Below are 18,709 nucleotides of genomic sequence, written 5' to 3'. Positions count from 1 at the left end.
CAAAAGAAGAAGTATGAAACCTTTGTTGGAAAAAATAAAGGAATAAAAGAAAAAAATATGGAGAGAGGAATAAAGGTCCTGGAAGTCACATATCAAGAGTGCAACACAACAAAAGAGAAAGAGCAGTTTCGCTCAAGCTACGTTCACACCAGCCACTTCTAATGACAAGTCTATATAAACATGGGTATAGGCGGTTTTCGGGCTTCTGCATCTGGAATGCTTGTGTCCACACGTGTCAAAGCTATGACCGTTTCAACAACCTAAAATTTTAGGCCTAAAATAATTATTTTTATAATCCTTTTCAAAGACAACATTTGATAACCCTGATTAAAGCACCTGAATTTTATTGAAGTTGAAAAAATACCAGAAATAGTTAGTGAGGGTCTAAATTAAATGTGTGCTGAACACATCTGTATGTTTTAATTTGTTTACAGTATATATGAATAATTTGAACACAAGAAGAATGTTCTATCCATGTCTATAAGATAAATATTCTCTATAGGACAAATATGTTCTTCTGTGTATCTTATATGCTGTTACATGCTGTTGGATGAATGGTGAAATATTCAGTTCTTGCAATTGTAAATCTGACTCCAGAGGAGTCAGTGCCTCCCCGGCCATCAACTTCACCGCACGCCACTGGTGCCAACCATTTCATGATGTCAACCTAAAGCCGGCCCGGCAACGTGTCTGGGTTGCGCCCATCAAAACAAACAACATTCAAACTTTTGTAAAGATCGATGTGTACATTGCGCGTGTAAAAGAAAAGCGTTTTGCTGATCACTGCTAGCTCAGCGGTGTGTGTTAAGTTGGGGGCGGTGCTGGCAGCACAGACTCTTCCAGGAAGGGGCTGTTCCTCACTTATCTATGTCATAATGTGAGAACCCGCTTGGGAGAGGCTGGTGCTCAGAGAGCAGGGTTTTAGCAAAATGCTCATTGAAGCATGAATGAATAAAAATACCGCTTTGAGGTTGTTTTGGGGGGAATTAAAATTATAATACAATTACTAGCTCAAAAAGATGATTTTGCATGCTATAGGCCCTTTAAACCAGGACCAATCAGGGCCTCGTATAGATGACGTCCCTTGTAATTCATGGAAGTGGCAACTATTTGAAAAATTGATCATGGAGAAGAAATTGATGATTGTGGTTTTTACCCGTCCAGAATTATATGGCACCGAGTCTTTCATGTATTGGAATAGAACTGTGAAAGTAAAAGCTTGGAGCATGATTCACAAGATTTGCAGAACTTTGACATTTCGCACCAAGCCTCTTACAAGTGCAGGTGGCGGACTAGTAAACAGCACTAGTAAACAGCAGAAAAAGAAGAAGTCCCCCCCCTACTTGTCCAGTGTGAACACCTGGGACACATGTTTAGCACATTGTTTGGCGTGTGTCAAATGCCCAGAGTGTACGTAGCTTCAGGGATCCTCTCAGCTTCGGTTATTATTTTGATATTCACTATTATGCTTCCTTTTAATCAGGCTCTTTTTATTTACATTGTCAGAAGACAGAACTCTGTCTCCCCCTCTGGTCACCTGTGGAAACTGTCTCCTGAGTTCCAACCACACTACAGCTCCCAGCATCCCCGGTGCAGACTTCCTGGTTGCTGCACACCTGACTCTCATTCACTCAATCAATCAACCACAGCAACCACAGCAAAGTATTGTCTATGCCACTCTGCCTTCTTTACCGAGCGTTGTATTTTGACCCGATCTTCTTTCTTCTGACCCTGACACGGACTATGTTTCCCTACCGCCTGCCCTGACTCTTGCCTGGAGCTTGACTACTGTCTCTCTTCTGATGATCTCATGCCTGTCATGATTTAGCTTTGTGGACTTTTAGCTGAGCTAATAAACCTGCTGCATTTGGATCTAGCCGTCTGTCTGTTCTTGTTATAGCCAGGCTTACCTTTCAGGTGGAAACTCCAGCCTTAAAAAGTTTGTGTCTGAATGTTTTCCAGCTATCATTGCCCTGCTCACAGCAGATTATTTGGATTTGTGCAGGGCTCCAGACTAACTTTTTTCACTAGGAGCACTGTGGCCCCTAAATGAAAATTTTAGGGGCACAACCAGAAAATTTAGGGGCGCATACCGTAAATCAACATGCTAACCAAATTTACTAATTTCCACTGTATTACTAATAATACAGTGATGCAACAAGGTAAACTGACAGCACCATCGCTGTCATGACAAAAATACCATACATTCAAAATGAAAAAAAAAGTGCTTAGTAAGAGAAAAGCTCCAAAACTGATTGAAATTTATGTTGGTGACACCAAATAAGTGCAGCCAAGATGCACAATAAGCGTGTTTGAGATCACCCAGGTGGAGGAAACGATGAGCAGATCACCTGGTGTGTGACGTATCTTTTTGCTCCAACATCACCTGTCAATCATCACAAAAATATCACGAGAAAGGGGCGGGAGCAACCCAACCTGCGTGAACACAGCTGGAAATTTAGTGATGTGCTGACTGAAAAGCGGCCCCAATGACTACAAAACAATGCATTATGGGACATGTGTCCTGATGGGTTTTTGTAGTTGGGTGATCAATTAAAATAGTTTAAAATACGTATTGATTAAAAAAAGGCTACATACATTACAAAACATTCAAATCAATATAAAATATATAATAACACAGATCATACTAAGGGGAAGAGGCAAACTAAATTGAATGTTAAGGACAACTCCAACTTCCTGTTCTCACTCAGTCTCGCTCCAGATCCCCCCCCCCCCCCCCCCCCCCGCCCCCCGCGGCCTGGTCTCGCTAACGATCCAGGCTGGTTCACCTCAAACACTTCTATCGTTGCATTTTCCCCACGTGTTTTCAGTGCGTCTAAGACTAAATCTTGTTGTTGCTCGCACGTGTTTAAAGTTCAAGCTCCATTAGCTGTCACGCATGTAGGTGTGTCTCCTCAGCTGACCATCTCCCGCGGGAGCGGTGTGCTGCAGTGACAGCCGTGCCGCCGCGCGCCAAACCGTCACCATAACCGTAACCCTCCTCCGGCTCCGTGCTGCCCAGAGAAAAGTTCAGCACGGACTGCATGTATTTAGAAAATTACGATCGAATAGATACGTCCTTAAAAGAAAATTAAGGAACTCCTTAATGTGGTCCGGGGAGGGGGGGGGCTGTCAGGTGTCGTCCCTTAAATGTTCTCCTGCTTTCAAGCCGGTCAATGTCACGCCCCCAAGAGTCATTTACCCCACTGTGATTGGTTGCTTTGTCAGCTCCCCGCACGACAATGAAAAGGTGTACACTAGCCGCAGGTCGGTAGAACGAATCAATAGTTCTCTTGCTCATAGCTCAGACGCACGCACATATCAGGTTGTGATGATATTCCCACAGATGTTTACGCGCGCTCGATTATCTCTAGGCCCCTCCCCCGAGTGTGTGCTTGCGTCTCATTGATCATTTCATTGCTCATTTCATTGATCATTGACGTTCCCCTTCCACGTTTAATGTATAAAAAAACACGGAGGTTGGGGGAGGCAAACTTACTGGTCGCACACTCAAATTTTGGTCGCAAAATGCGACCATTTGGTCGCAGTCTGGAGCCTTGAGGTGTGTCCAGTCAATTAGAATATTTGTTTGTGTCTATTTTCAAACAGTTTAAGTGCATAAACCATGTTTGCAACCAAGAAAAAAGGAAGTAAATGGACAGGATAAGAGAGGAGTTAGCGACAGCCACTAAACTTAAAAAAATGCTTCACTTGCTACTGGTACCCCCACCACATTTCTACCAGCACACATACGCAGCATCCTTTCTAAAAACCACAAGTGTGAGGTGAAGATGAAACAGACATTAACAAACTCAGGTGAGATGAGCTTCCCTCTCAGGCCTGAGGTCTGCTATAAGAAGTGGGATCTAGCAAAGAGTTGCTTCTACTCCTCCACAGAGAGCAGATGGAGTTGCAACATCAGGTAAAAAGGACACCTGTGCATACATTTTTACACAATGCCCCATATACTATTAAGGTTTTGTAAAGCCTGTTTTCTCATAGAAGACGTGGCTGGGCGGGAGAGGAGCAGAGGTCTGGTATCTGTACTACTGGAATTGATAGATCTAGTTTAACCACAAAGAGAATATACAGCCAAAGGTCAGCCAAAAAAAAGTAACAGCTCAAACGTCAAGATCAATTATTTGATTTGAGAGGCGCGATCCAAGAGGCAAAATGGCTAAGAGCTACTCCCAAAGTTTGTTTCAGTCTGTGCTCAAACTAAGTACTAAGAACTGTTTTAAAACATGTCAAACAACATATTTATGTACTACATAAATATCAATCCAGTGTGAGACTAAATGCAAAATTGCAATGAGGTGAACTTTGCTCTGGCTTGGTTAAACCACGTGGTAGGACAATGTCTTAAGCATAAGACAGAATGGTATTCTGATAGAGATGAGACAAGGAAACTGCAAAGTGCTCTTACTCAGAAAATATTGATATTGGGACTTTCCTGTACTGCTGCTGCAACACGGAAATTTCCCCATCGTGGGACCAATAAATGAATATCTTATCTTATCTTCCTAGCAACAGAAACTTGCAGAAATGTCTGCAAACATGCACTCTCTGTTTGTGCAAGATATTCACCATCTGTTCTGCAGTATGACAAAAGAATTAGGTGTTGGCCACAACATAGACCGTTTACACTCAATGTTTTCATTCATTTGTGTGCTTTTTGCTCTTCAGTTTAGTAGCTACATGGGAACTGAGCTTTTGAAGAAAAGTCCCGCTGCCAGTCTGTCGCTCTGTTCTCCCAATTCTCACGTCTACTTTGCTTATTTAAAAATCCTTTAGGGAACTGACTGTGAATCATTCTTTAGTTTTCTGTGTTTTCAAATGTCGTTACCTTTTGGTGGCAATAGTTGGTTCTCCAGAACTACTACCTCCTCCCAACTTAGATAGAACATGCCTCAGTCACAACTGCCCTTACAGATGGATATGGGGTGTCTGTTACGCACAATATTGTAAGGTCGCAGAGAGCTCGATGAGCCTGTAGAGCGAAAAAAATGTTTATGCACAATCCCCCATTACTGTGCAAGAAGCGCGTTACTGCTGTTTGAGTTAAAGGTGCACGCTTCTTGCATGCAGCCTGACTTTTAGAGATTATCAGAGAATAGTTTTTATAGGCGTCCTGCGGGCACCTAAGTATGACAGCATCACCAGTAAATCATAGGTGTGTGTAATTTACATAATCCTTACAATTACTTCACAATACACTAACCACACGCACTACAAGGGCAAGTTCTCTTTTCATTTTTCCCTTCAGGTGGCCGTACAAGCCTTAAGGCACGTGTCAAAGTCAAGGCCGTGGGCCACATCCTGCCCGCTGTGTAATTATATCTAGGCCAAAACATAATTTCATATTATTGTTATTACTGGCCGGGCGAAATGTAGCACTAATACTTTATCAACTACAGATCCCATAATGTAGCGCTTCCGCTGCCCGGCGAAATATAACGGTGGCATTGTGTTCACTACAGATCCCATAATGCAGCACTTCCGCTGCCCAACGAAATGTAGCACTAGTAAAATATCAAATACAGATCCCATAATGCAACACTTCAGCTGTCCGACGAACTATAACAGTGGCATCATTTTCACTACAGAATCCATAATGCAGCGTTTCAGCTGCCTTCCTTTAGCCCTCATGATGCCGAAGTGAAAAATTTGATTCTAAAAACAGAGCCTTTAAAAAACGATTGGAGGCAGAATAAAGGTTTCCGAGATTACTGGTAGATCCCAGTGTCTCATTTGTCGCTGTTTACCTTGACAACTCTGCCGAGTCTGTATTGGCCTCTCAGGGCATTCTGTAATTATTCTGTAATTATTAAAGAATATAATCTAAGACGGCGCTATGAGACAAACATCACATACGCACTTTCCTGACAAGCTGAGCACACAGAGTTTGCACAGCGCTTTGGTAACTTTGAAGGACAAAAATTTAATTCTGAGTTGCCTCGTAACCTGTCTGCTGTCGTTGTGGAAACTGCACCTGTGCAGATTCAGATGGAGCTGATTGAGCTGCAGTGTTTTGGCACACTGAAGGCAAAATAAGACACTGCAGGGCTGCACAGTTTATTCCCCATTCCTGCAGAAATGCCCCAGCTCTGTCTACATGTGGCCCAAACCTTGTGTCGCACATTTCTGTGGGAGAAACTCTTCCCAGTGATGAAGACCAACAAACAGCACACAGGTGTCATCTCATTGATGAGCACCTGCATTCCATCCTCAGAATCTCCACAACACAGGACCTAACATCAAACACAAACTGAGTTGACATAAAATGATGCCAGGCGTCCAGCACTGATAAAATGACACAAGGGCAAAGAAAACAGAATTTGATTTGTTATTAATGAAAAGCACACATTTTATTCAGTTTTCCAGGTTTTGTCTGTTTTGTTATGCAGCATATTCCTATTTTGAATTTGTGTAATTTTGACAGGAAATGTTTGTATGGATTGCAAATCTTTTGGTATACTTGAAATGTAAGTTTATTTTTTATATAAACTGACATAAGAGTAAAGTTCGACAGAGTTTTAGTGGCAGTTTACAAATAAAAAATGTTTTTTTAATTACAACTTTAAAGTCAAATTAACGAGAAAAAAAACACCAAAGTTGTCTGTTTGTGGAGCATTGTGTGAAGCTTCATTTCCGGGAAGGTTTCAAAAACAAAGAAATTCGGAACCTTTTGGCGATCTGAATCAGACGATTATCAGCGTACCCGGCTTTCTGGGGTTCGGTGTCGGTGAAGCGGAGTTTCATAAGTAAAATAAGGACCTCAGAGACACATGAGTGAAGAGGACTGCAGCTTTATTTTCCTTTTCAATCACATACCCAGAACGCCCTTTTGTCTCCTTATGTCATTAATCTGTCATGCGCAGTACACAACAGCTGAAGGGAAACAGTGTTACATACGCCCGCTCCTCCAGATGAAATGTCCCGTTTCAACAAATTTCCGGTTCCGGGTTACACGGCAGGACGCGTGGCGTGCCTCTCTGCGAATACAACTATCTTCAAATTACTTAAAAGGTTGATTTTCAAAAAAGAGAGCTGACCATGCCCCCGAAGAAACCCCAGGAATATGAAGACCTCAAGAAGACTCTTGACATTATTCAAGAAACGCTGAAAAGTTTTATGGAACAAGTGTCGGCTAAGCTAACGCCACTCTGGGTTATGATGGAAGAGTTCCGAAGATTTCGGGCTCAAAACGAGCAGCGAGAAAACCAGGTCGAGATTCTGGAGAAAAGACTGGACGATGTGGAACAGCAAGTAAGGATGAATAATGTCATTCTCACTGGAGTACCAATCAAGCCTCGAACTAGCACTGCTAATGCTAGCGCTAGCGTAGCTAGCAGTGCCAATACGGAGATCTGTGCAGTGTCTTTGGAACAGCAAATACATTCATTTCTCACATCTAAAGGGATTTCCCTGGATCTCAATACCATCGAGACCTGCCACCTGCTCCCTAGGAGAAAGGAGACGGATAAACCAGCGATCCTCATCAGGTTTGTGAATCACAAACACAAGCTAGCTTTGATGACCCAAAGGAAACAACTGAAAGGTTCGGCTGCTTATCTGAATGACCATCTGACCAGAAGGAATGCTGAAATCTCAAAACATGCACGGCTTCTCAGGAAGCGTAAGCAGATTGAGAACACTTGGGTTAAAGGCTGCAGGATTTATGTCAAACCGCTCGGTCCAGAGGACCGGTCAAAGGTTGTGGTTGTGAACACCATGAAAGACTTTGAAAAGTGTTTGATCACGGTCGTCTGAAACAACATGGAGTAATAAACCGAAGAGCCAAATAATTTCAAGAAATATGACACGTGGATTCATCACTTTACGTAACCTGAATAACAGCAGAGTTCTGACCTGCAGACAACTTGACCTCAACTTTCACCGTCGCTGATATCAGCTGAAGAAGGATATGGACCTGAATCTAATGTCTGCAGACATAACATCGAAGAGAACTATAAACTCTGTTTTGAACCCAGGAGATCAGCTGTTATCAGTAAAAGAAGAAATACCAACCTTGGACAATCGACAGTTATGGACCCTTTTTATTTTTCCACTACAGCATTACTTTATTAGAAAAAAAAAAATTTTAAAAAGTAAAACAAATGATTAATCACTTATTGAAAATTGTTAAATTGATTGACTTTTAATGATATTACTTCACTTTCTCCAAAACTTGATAAATTGATTCAAAAATCTTTCCTAATGTAGCATAATTTTGCACATGTTTTTAACTTTTGATACTTGATGAAATTTTTGCTATGAAAATTCCTGAAAGTGTTGTCTGCTTTACTGATATAGTATTATGTTTTATTCATATGAATTTCTTTTATAAGTAACATAATCTGCATATATTCCAGATGACTGATCTGCATTTGCCATGTTGATTTCTAAAATAGTTATTTTTGACGTAATACTTAAGTAATTCATCTTTGTCATGTACTTTGTCGATATCTTATGATTTTTAATTCTGTCTGATAAAAACTGGGAACCGGATATTGATAAATCATGTAATAAAATGGTTACAGTATAATCGGGGTGGGATTATATTAGTTCGCTTCCTCCCACTCCCTTTCAAGCAATATTTATTAATATGTCTAATTATCCTAAGTTTGATTAGTTACTGTATGAATATATAACTGATGTTTATATTGCTGTTGTGTATTATTTCTACTTAATTGCTTGAAATAAACCATTTCAAATCAAATCAAATCAAACATAAAACAACAAAGATGAATGAAAATAGTCTGTCATATTAACCTAAGAATGTTGAAAATGCCTAAAAGAGGCCTCCTTAGATGGAAGCATCACACAGACTTTGGGATCTTGTCTTTCGTTGAGGAAGAAAGGATTGAAGTGGACAGATGCAGGGACACTGATGGCTTTATCAACGGGATGCAGAGATCCTGGAAACCACCCATCAATAAATAAAATATAAATAAATCCTAAATTGAACAAAGGAGCTTCCAAACATTTTTAACAATATCAGTAAACATTCAGCTTACCTGTTGAACTAAGTTTAGTCGGTCTGCTCTGCTGCTGCGTTGGCGTTCACTTGCTGCACTGTATGCTCACTTCCACTTTAATCTTGTAAATTTAAGAGTTTTTTTCTCGTAAAAGTATAACTTTAAATCTTGTAATTTAACTTTTTTTTTTGGTGGCCCTAAAATTCTGTCGTAGTAAAGAAACATCAATGTTTTTTTTAAGGTTGACTTTATTTCTAACTTGTATACCGTAATTTCTGGACTATAGAGCGCACCTGATTATAACCCATTCCATTTTTTTTTTTTTATTGTTTTCAAAATTTGAACAATTTGAACACAAAAACATTTGAACAGTTTAAGCATCAAGTATGAAAAATATGTCAGCCCCCCCACCCTTCAACTTAAGACAGCCATAAAAGTAAAATAATTAAAACAAATAACAATTATAAAAAAGATAAAAACTAAGTAAAGACAAAAAATAAATAAAAAGGTATACAGGCAGTTATAATACATACAAGGATGTGAACTTTTTTTTTTTTCCACAGGTGTTACAGTCCACTGACCAGTTTGTTTATGAACAAGGCATTAAAGAAGATTGCTTAATGTTTTGTCCCTGTAAAAGTAGACCCTTTAAATCGGCAGGCAGATGGTTTAAAAATGGAGACCATGTTGTAAGAAAAATATCCTCTCTTCCTTCCATAACTGCATGTAACCTCTCATGAGGAAGTGTACTGAACACTTCTCTGTACCAGAGAGTGACAGTGGGAGGGGACTCCTTTATCCAATGTATCAAGATACATTTCCGAGCGATTAAAAGCAGTTTCTCCAGAAGCTTATAATGTGCAGTAGGAATCTGTAATTTCCTCGAGGGAAGGCCCAACAGGAAGACACCTGGATCCTTCTTGATTTTTAATTTGAAGATCTCACTGATCACAGATGAAATATGATTCCAGAATCTAGAGATTTTCCTACATTCCCAAAATCAGTGAAAATATGTTCCTCTCTCCAAATTACATTTCAAGCACAAAGGAGACAGAGAACGATTAATTTTGTATAAAATAACCCTCGGCTTTCCATTGATGTGTCATGTGATGAGTTTGCATGCTGGGAACTTTAAGTTTTACCTCTACAAAGATGGCTTCCATGCCATTTACCTCATTTTATGGAAAGGTGAAAGGCAAGTCAAATATTATGTATCTATTCCTTTTTTTACCATGATAATTATATATATTCTTGGTCATAAACATGTTAAGAACAATATTTTTAGATCTGAAAAAAGTTTCATGTTTTCGGTTTTAAAACAGCAGGCATTTAATGAATGTCCACTGCAGAGGACACCGGGACCATTTTAATGTATTTAATGACTGCACATAATGTATGGAGAAAAAAGTGAAGCAGAGAGGATTCCATACCAGATAGTTGAGAGAGATTCAGATTTGGAGCTTTCAGATGATAAAAGGATGAGATTCAGGAAGAAATAACTGTTGTTTTTTTAAATAACTTGATTTTTTTGTGTTTTTTAAACGTCCATCATAACAGGTTTACACCTGTGCTACCAGGGCGCCCTGCCTATCAAGATGACGCCAAAGTTTGTGAATACCGGAGTTCAATCTCGTACTTTTCACAGTGTACATTGATAACATTTTTGAGGATCTGTTTTTGATCTAGTTTTGTTCCAACTACCGGGGAATCACACTCCTCAGCCTCTCTAGGAAAGTCTATATGCCACAGTACTGGAGAAGACAGTCGGTCTGATAGTCGAACCTCAGATCCAGGAACAACAGTTAGGTTTCCGTCCTGGTCGTAGAACAGTATAACAGCTCTACACCCTCTCTAGGGTGCTGGAGGGAATGCGGGAGTTCGCTCATTCAGTCCAGATGTGTTTTGTGGATTTCGAGCAGGCGTTCGACCACGTCCGTCCCCCGTATCCTGTGGAGGGTGCTATGGGAGTATGGGGTCCGGGGAGCCTTACTGAGGGCTGTCTGGTCTCTGCATGACCGGAGCAAGAGCTTGGTTCGCACAGCCGGCAGTAAGTCAAACCTGTTCCCGGTGCACGTTGGAGTCCAGCAGGTCTGCCCTTTATCACCGGTTCTGTTCATAGTTTTTATGGACAGAATTTCTAGGGCACAGGCAGGGGCCGGAGGGGGTCTGGTTTGGGGACCATAGGGTTTCATCTCTGCTCTTTGCAGATTATGTTGTCCTGTTGGCTTCATTAACCCGGGACCTCCAGCATGCATTGGAGTGGTTTGTGGTAGAGTGTGAAATGGCCGGGACGAGGGTCAGCACCGCTAAATCTGAGGCCATGGTTCTCGACCAAAGAAAGGTAGTTTGCCATCTCTCGGTGGGTGGAGTGTCCCTGCCCCAGGTGGAGAAGTTTAAATATCTTGGAGTCTTGTCCATGAGTATGGGAAGACAAGAGCAGGAGATTGACAGGCGGATCGGAGCAGCATCCGTAGTTATGCGGTCGCTGTATCGGTCCGTTGTGGTGAGGAGAGAGCTGAGCCAATAAGCAAAGCTCTCAATTTACCGGTCGATCTTCCTCTGTAGCAGATGGTCCAACAAGTAACAAAAGAGTGATGCAAAATTTTATTGTTTTAGAACAAAATGTAATGTTTCTTGGGTGAATATCACTCTAAAGATTTAATCTGCTCCTTTTTTCTGATTTTCCAAATTGACTTCTATTTTCACAGAAATATCGTCCTGTTGTCCTCTACAGTGGACGTGTTGGGAAATTAAAATAAAAAACATTTAAAAAAAAATTAAAATTGTAAGGTCTTTATTTAGGCCCAAATGGATAGGAAATCACAAAAAACAGAAATTGTAAGACACTTTTTTTCCTCGGTTCTCAGGAGGATATACAGTATTCCCCTGTCTCACTCTTACCCTTTCTGCTCGAGCGCCCCTCGCGGCCGTTAGAAAAAATGCATTAAAAAAATGAAAAAAAATTATAAATTAGCTGCATCATTGAATAAGCTGCAGGGTTGAAAGCGTGAGACAAAAGTAGCGACTTATAATCCGGAAACTACGGTATATTTGATACGATATATTTTCATGGAGAGAGAAATATAAGTTATCAAAGGTTTAAGTTGATTATTTATTCTGTAATCATATTTTCGGTCTTATTCGTTTTTATGTCCTAAAAAGTTACGTTTTAAAAGTCTGGTTTGAGTGGGATCTATAAAAGTTTCCTCTGTTCGGCCCGCAACCTTCAGCGCGTTTTGGATTTTTGCACCCTGAGTTGGACACCCCTGTCTCAAGGGAACTGCAAGACATACCTGCATTCCCTATAAGATGCTGTTGCTGAAGTCTACGACCCTCCACGGGGCTCGACAACCCAAAAACCCTCAATACACGTACACATGCATGTCGCTAAAGCTTAAAGCAGCTCAGGAATAAACTAGACGGATGCAGACAGACAGATCTCCCTCATCACTGCATCGGGAAACAGCTACAGCTTTGTAGACTTAAGAAGTTATCCAATTTTGCCAATTTTTATGTCTGAGTTTTGATACACACTGTAGGAGCAGCTAGCATCAGCAGCCATGTCTGTAGTTTTGATTTCTGTTGGAGGTGCATAGTTCAGGGTTTTACTTCTGCCTCCACCATGTTTCTGGCATCTCAGCCTGTTCACACTCATCTGAACTGTACTGCAGAAATGTATGGATGTGATATCCAGACTTGCAGAACAGTTCAGAAGAGGCCCTTCATGCAGCAAATCAATTACAACAAACATCTCCTTATTCAGATGGATTCCTCCCGCTCACTAAAAGCTGTTGATATTTAACAGAGCTGGCGCCTAAGAACCATGTTAAGCATTCTACAGTTTGTGTTGTTGCTGTCAGATCAGATCGGCTCTCCGTGTCCTTACATGGGGAGGCACGGTGCTGCAGTCACTGCAGACACTCCCCACCTCCTGTGGTGTTTTATGAGCCCTGCTGAGCCCCCAACACACACACACACACACACGCACACATGAAAACAGATGATTTGCTTGCAGCTGAGAAGATCACAGGTGAGGATTTGACCTGGCTTTCTAAGCTCCGCCTACATAACACAAACATGGCTTTGTGCTGAGACATGAACAGTCACCAAAAACATGTATTGATTTGCATTCAAAGTGCACTTAAAAGGAAACCCGAGGAATGAAAGTGTGTAGGGGGAGAAAAAAAAAAGGAAACGCATTGAGGAGGAAGAGAGTGAGCAGAAGAGGATTTAGAGCAGCTGGGAAAAAATCCAAATAAAATGCATATCTGCTCCTATTGGCCAGCTTCTTAATATTTTTTTAATCTATGTATGTGAGCTGAGATAAAGACATGAAGATAGAGGAACTGAATGTTATTGACAGAAAACAGTTGCAGTAATAATGAAGCCAGAAGTTGCGCTAATGAAAAGTAATGAGCTCCAGGGGCAGATCAGGCACTGACACACTGCTGATAACCAAGACGTATGCTTAGGCTGCACTGGGCCCAACTTTTTCTTCTTGAGCATCTGATCTAAAATGAAATATGTGCATCAGTCTCCTGGGTGTTCAGCACGTCACTTAATGATTCATTGACGGAGGGGGGTGTTGATGAAGATACCTTAAGGTCAGTGACGTGACCATAAGGTTGATCTGGTAAAGCGGTTCATCATCTCTTATTAGTGGTTTACTAAGCAACACTCTGAAGCAGGGATGCCCAGCTGATGTTCTCACAGATGCAGAGTGCAGTTTTTGAAATGATTTACAGGCTTGGATGACTTATGACATCAAACTAGTATCTGAGATCAAATGCTCCAACGATAATTGAGCTAAGAAAAAAAATCTTGTGAGTTATGACCAAAAGAGTAGTAAAGTAAATATCCTCACCCTTGTTCTATCCTAAGCACTTTAACGTTGGGAGTTGGGTCATCTAGACCAACCAGACAGCGCTCTGAACCTTTTTTCTTCAATGATTTGTGATCTTTACTGGTGTCCATGGATTACATGGAATCTTTCCACCTTTGTCCACCTATGTCATGGTAGGAATAACACGTCAAAGTGAGGGTGGGGTCATCTAAGATAGCACAATGGTTAATGCCCCACAGAAGTAAACACACTTCTATACATCCAAACATGCCATCTAATTCTACGTTTCCACCAGCCTCTGCAACGAACATTCAAGCGACCACTTTCAATGGAAAGTCTATGTAAACGGCTCTCTGGAGTGAACCACAGTGTGTGGAGTGTTTAACTTTCTTTCAACCTCTCTTTTTTTCTCTTCAAGCCCCCGTGTTTGCGTCTTAGACATATATATTTAGTTGGGGTGTTGGGAAAAAGTCGTTTTGGTGATACATTGCAATAGTTCATTTTAGGGCTTCACGACATGAGGAAAACCTGCAATATGCAATATTAGTGGTCAATATTGCGATGACGATATAACTTGTCTGCGATACATGAAATAGCAAAACATCTAAATACACCATTTATATAATACATCATCACTGCAGCAATTTAATTTAAATAAAAGTCAACATAACTTAAATTACACTCCAAATAACCCTCATCTACGTAGGAGGAGGGCATCAAACATCAGGGGGGTTCATCAATGCACAAAGGGATTAATTTGATCCGTTAAATACATCAAGTTGCCATAAGATTTTTTTAGCATGTTTAAGGTAACCATTTATTAAAATTTTTGCCAACTTTTGCGATGTGAAAATAAATGTGCCATTTATTGTGTGGATCTAGTTCATTTGGCGATACTTGTGTCGATTCAAAATGCTGTCAGGAATTAATTATTTATGGTGTTCCTTAAGCGGCTGACTCTTGTTTTCCACTTAAACCGCTAGTTGGCAGCACCGCCATCTGAGCCTCTTTGAGCAGCTCTACACCGAACAAAACAACAAGATCTCAGCGAGAAGCAGCTTGTATTGTTGTTATGAGTCTTGCACTAATTAGTTTTTACCTAAGATGTTGCTGCCAGTATCCTATAAATACAGGGATTGCTGTGCTTTTTAGCGGGCAGGCTAAGATAAGAACGAGTGAAGCATGGAGCACCAGCCAAAAGGCTATCAGCAAAGCGGGCCAAAGTTCTGCAGAACCTCACAGCAATGGATTCTAGTTTAGCGACCTGATGAATCAGAGTGATGTGTACAACGCTCTGAAAAAAGGCCAACATTGTGGCGATGACAGCTGAAATACCAGTTTACTTCCACGTGTGAGAAAGCGGGGCTGAGGGGTATTCCAGAAAGCAAGGTTAAATTACCCTGACTTTAACACTGAAATCTTACTTACTCTGGGTATGTCGGTTCCAAAACACCGGTTATGAGTTTGCATAATTAACCTCCTCTCGGTAACCCTGATTTAACCCTTGTGCTATCTTAGATGACCCCACCCTTACATTGACGTGTTATTCCTACCATGACAAAGGTGGATAAAGGTGGAAAGATTTCATGTAATCCATGGACACCAGTGAAGATCACAAATCATTGAAGAAAAAAGGTTCAGCACACTGTCTAGTGGGTCTAGATGACCCAACTCCCTATGGTAAAGTGCCTAGGATAGCACAAGGGTTAATGTGCGTGCACTGCGAGTACAACAAGGCATTTTCAAAGGATTGCCGATTTCCTGAGTCACCATGGAAACACGTGGAGAAAAAGAGAGCTTCATACTTCAGTGAGACGGAGTCAGAGGTCTTAATGATGCCGTATGAAGAGCATAAGCTGCTGATCTAACAGCAGCACCAAAGTTACACCTACTTAATTAAATTAATTTGAATGAAAGTTAAATAACTGTCTGATAACTTCGTGTTATTTTTAAGTTGACTTAACTAAAAAAAGCATTTATCTTAACCAAGGCAAATAATTAAGTTAAATCTAATCTTTACAACATTGATCTGTGGTCTTATCACCCTCTCACGGTGGAAAAAACTATTATCTGAGCTTCTTGATCCCTGCTCCTTCACCTCTCTGAAACCAAACTAACCTTCAACTAAACCTGCTCCATACCAGGTTATGTTTAGAGCATAAATTGCTATGGTAACAACATACCCTGACACTTTCAGGTAGAGTTATTTCTAAATCGTACTTTAAAAACAGCAAAAGCAAATGTGTTCTGGTACAATATCAGGATACGTATCCTAGGACGCGTATCGGGATACGTATCGTATCGCCAGACTCTTGCCAATACACACCCCTAACACTTACTATATTTAAGGTCTGGTTTGTGCTAAGCACGGGAAAGTGCGGGGTGGGGGTGAGGTTGCACTGAGTGCGCGCGTTGGGGAAGGTTGATAAGAATTTTATAAAGAGTTTTGGCCTACTTTAGCTCCCACTTTTCTCAGAATGACAACAGAAATTAAGGAAAAAATCCTTCCATTTATACATCTATTTATATATATATATATATATATATATATATATATATATATATATATATATATATATATATATATATATATATATATATATACATACATACACATACATATATAAAATGTAATAAATACATAAGCAATAATAAAAAATAAAAAGGGGGGGCTTATACAAATATACCCTGGCTATCCATAGATACATAACGCCTATATAGTAATAGTAAAACCTGTCCAACACAAGGCCTTCAGCTCCCATCTGTTTGCTCAGTTGTTGGACAGGACAAGTTGAAAGAAGAAAGAAAAAGAAGAAAATGAATAAGACTGGAAAAAGAAGCAAAAAACTTGAACCATTTCACTTTCACTAATAATAATGTAGAGTCTGCGGGAAAATGGTTTCATCTAGAACCGGCTCCACAGGCTCCACCTGCACAGGAACCTGAGAGAACCTTCTCCACAACAGGGTAGCACTGATAGAAGAAACCAGATCATCTCCTCAAAGCTGAAACACTTTTAAATGCCAACCTTTACTATGGATAAAAGTCTTTTTTTGATTTGTTCAATTTTGTTTTGCAGACTTTAATTTGTATTTTGTGTTGTGGTTGCAGTGTTTTGTTTTGTTTTGCCTCAAATTTGTTTAAAAAGGAAAAATCTAAAATTTATATACTGGTAGTTTAAAGTTGAATTGTAGATAACTCTTTTTTTTTGTTCTTAATGATTTATTTTGAAAATTGTATCTGGAAGAAATAATAGTATATAGATATCATACTCTTGAATAAAAGCACATTTTAACATTAGCTATGAATTTAGTACAAACATTTTTATAGTTGTTGATAATTGTTGATAATAATCTAAATAAAGCAACAGAACAACCTAAAGAGCCGTTCGGGAGCCGAAAGAGCAGGTTAGTGAGCCGATCCAACAGAGATGATTCTCTAAGAAGAGCTGGAATTCTCATCACAAGGCATGATTACAGTCCAGTGTGTGAAAACACTTTGAATTTTGCAAAGACCATACAGTTAGGTATAATCTTCCAATTATATGGAAAAACACCACTGGGCAGAACTTTATGAGAGTAAATGTGAATGGATTTACCATTAATTCTTGTTTTTCGTTGTTTGTTTGTACACATATTTAATTTACACTTGATCTTGCAAGAAATACAAGAAAACTGGAAAACTTCACCTGCACTGTTCAGTACCCAGGTATTTATCTGAGTCACACTGGTTGACTTTATTGGCTAAAGATGTCAAGGATCGAATTAAGCATTGTTCAAAATGAACCAATCTGGACTATGACCAGACCACAAATGACCACAACCACAAATTATAATATGACGTTGCACCCCTAATGTGACAGGGAAAATGTGAGCATCAGATCGACTGCCCACTATAACTGTTGAGCTGTGATCACCAGAGAAGCTTTTGAAACAAGATGATCAGCAACAGTCAGGTCACTGACTGTGATGGAGACATCCTCTAAGTTGCTTTCAGAAGTCCTTTGTTGGATCTGGACACACCTATATGTTCTTGCAATTCTTTCTGCTGCACTCTGGTTCAGATCTACTGCTGCAATCCTCAAAAGAACCTCCTAACATTTTAACATCGTTTTTCTCTTCTTGAAAATAACTTATCATATGGGTTTAAACACCATCATAACTTTTTTGGAATCTTTTCAGGTTCCAGCTGTGATCCTTCTCTCTAGGTGAGCCTCAGGTGCTCCGCGTGAACAGCGCTGCAGTCACCATCCGTCACTCACAGACTTCTACATCTCAATACTTTTGATCGGGAATTTATCCCATCCGCAACAACCAACCGTTTCGGCGCGTTCACGTGACGATTTGCATTTGACGTGAATCTGGTTAGACTGGGAACAGCATCCCCGCCGGTCTGCGTCGCATTGCGCCCTGCACCATCCACTCAGCGCACCGCACACCTCGGAGTGACACAGCGACCGCACGCGCAAACACACACATATCTCCATCAAACGCACCTCTTTCACACCTCACTGTCCACCACATTCGCCACCCCCTTTATCCTCAGGATGATGAAGAGGAGCTGCCCTGCTCCTCACTGCGGTAAACTCCGCTTAGAAATACGCGCGCACACACACTCCGTGCCACACGAACACCCACCGTTCTCAAGAACTGGATCTCGTCCTCGCCGTCTCCTCCGTCAGCCATGGTGAGGTCTGTGGGAGAGGCTGGAGCTGCTGCGCCTGACAAATGCTGAGACGGCGAGTGCCCGCGCGTGCGCGCACATTCGGTCATCCGGCAGGGGAAAAAAGCGCAGCAGAGGGACTAGTGCATCATTAAACGGAGCGCGCGCGCTACTGTCTTGAGGCGGAGTTGCACAGGTGTGAGCGAGAGCGCGTGCGTGGTCA

General features: G+C 40.9%; 1 protein-coding gene across 2 annotated transcripts in view; it reads right to left on the bottom strand.

Annotated features, from left to right (window-relative positions):
- The window catches only part of ryr2a (ryanodine receptor 2a (cardiac)), a 310,570-nt gene extending 291,861 nt beyond the window's left edge, over positions 1-18,709 (bottom strand). For both annotated transcript variants that reach the window (XM_023949560.2, XM_023949561.2), the window contains exon 1: positions 18,462-18,709. In XM_023949560.2, the coding sequence (XP_023805328.1) occupies positions 18,462-18,596 (135 nt within the window). In that variant the 5' untranslated portion in view covers positions 18,597-18,709. The remainder of the gene's footprint in view (positions 1-18,461) is intronic.

The sequence above is a fragment of the Oryzias latipes genome, chromosome 19 (genome assembly GCF_053564925.1).
Source record: "Oryzias latipes strain Hd-rR chromosome 19, Olatipes_Hd-rR_3.1".
In the NCBI taxonomy this organism is placed as follows: domain Eukaryota; kingdom Metazoa; phylum Chordata; class Actinopteri; order Beloniformes; family Adrianichthyidae; genus Oryzias; species Oryzias latipes.
Note: the sequence above shows the minus strand (reverse complement) of the source record. Positions and strands in the feature narration are given on the sequence as shown.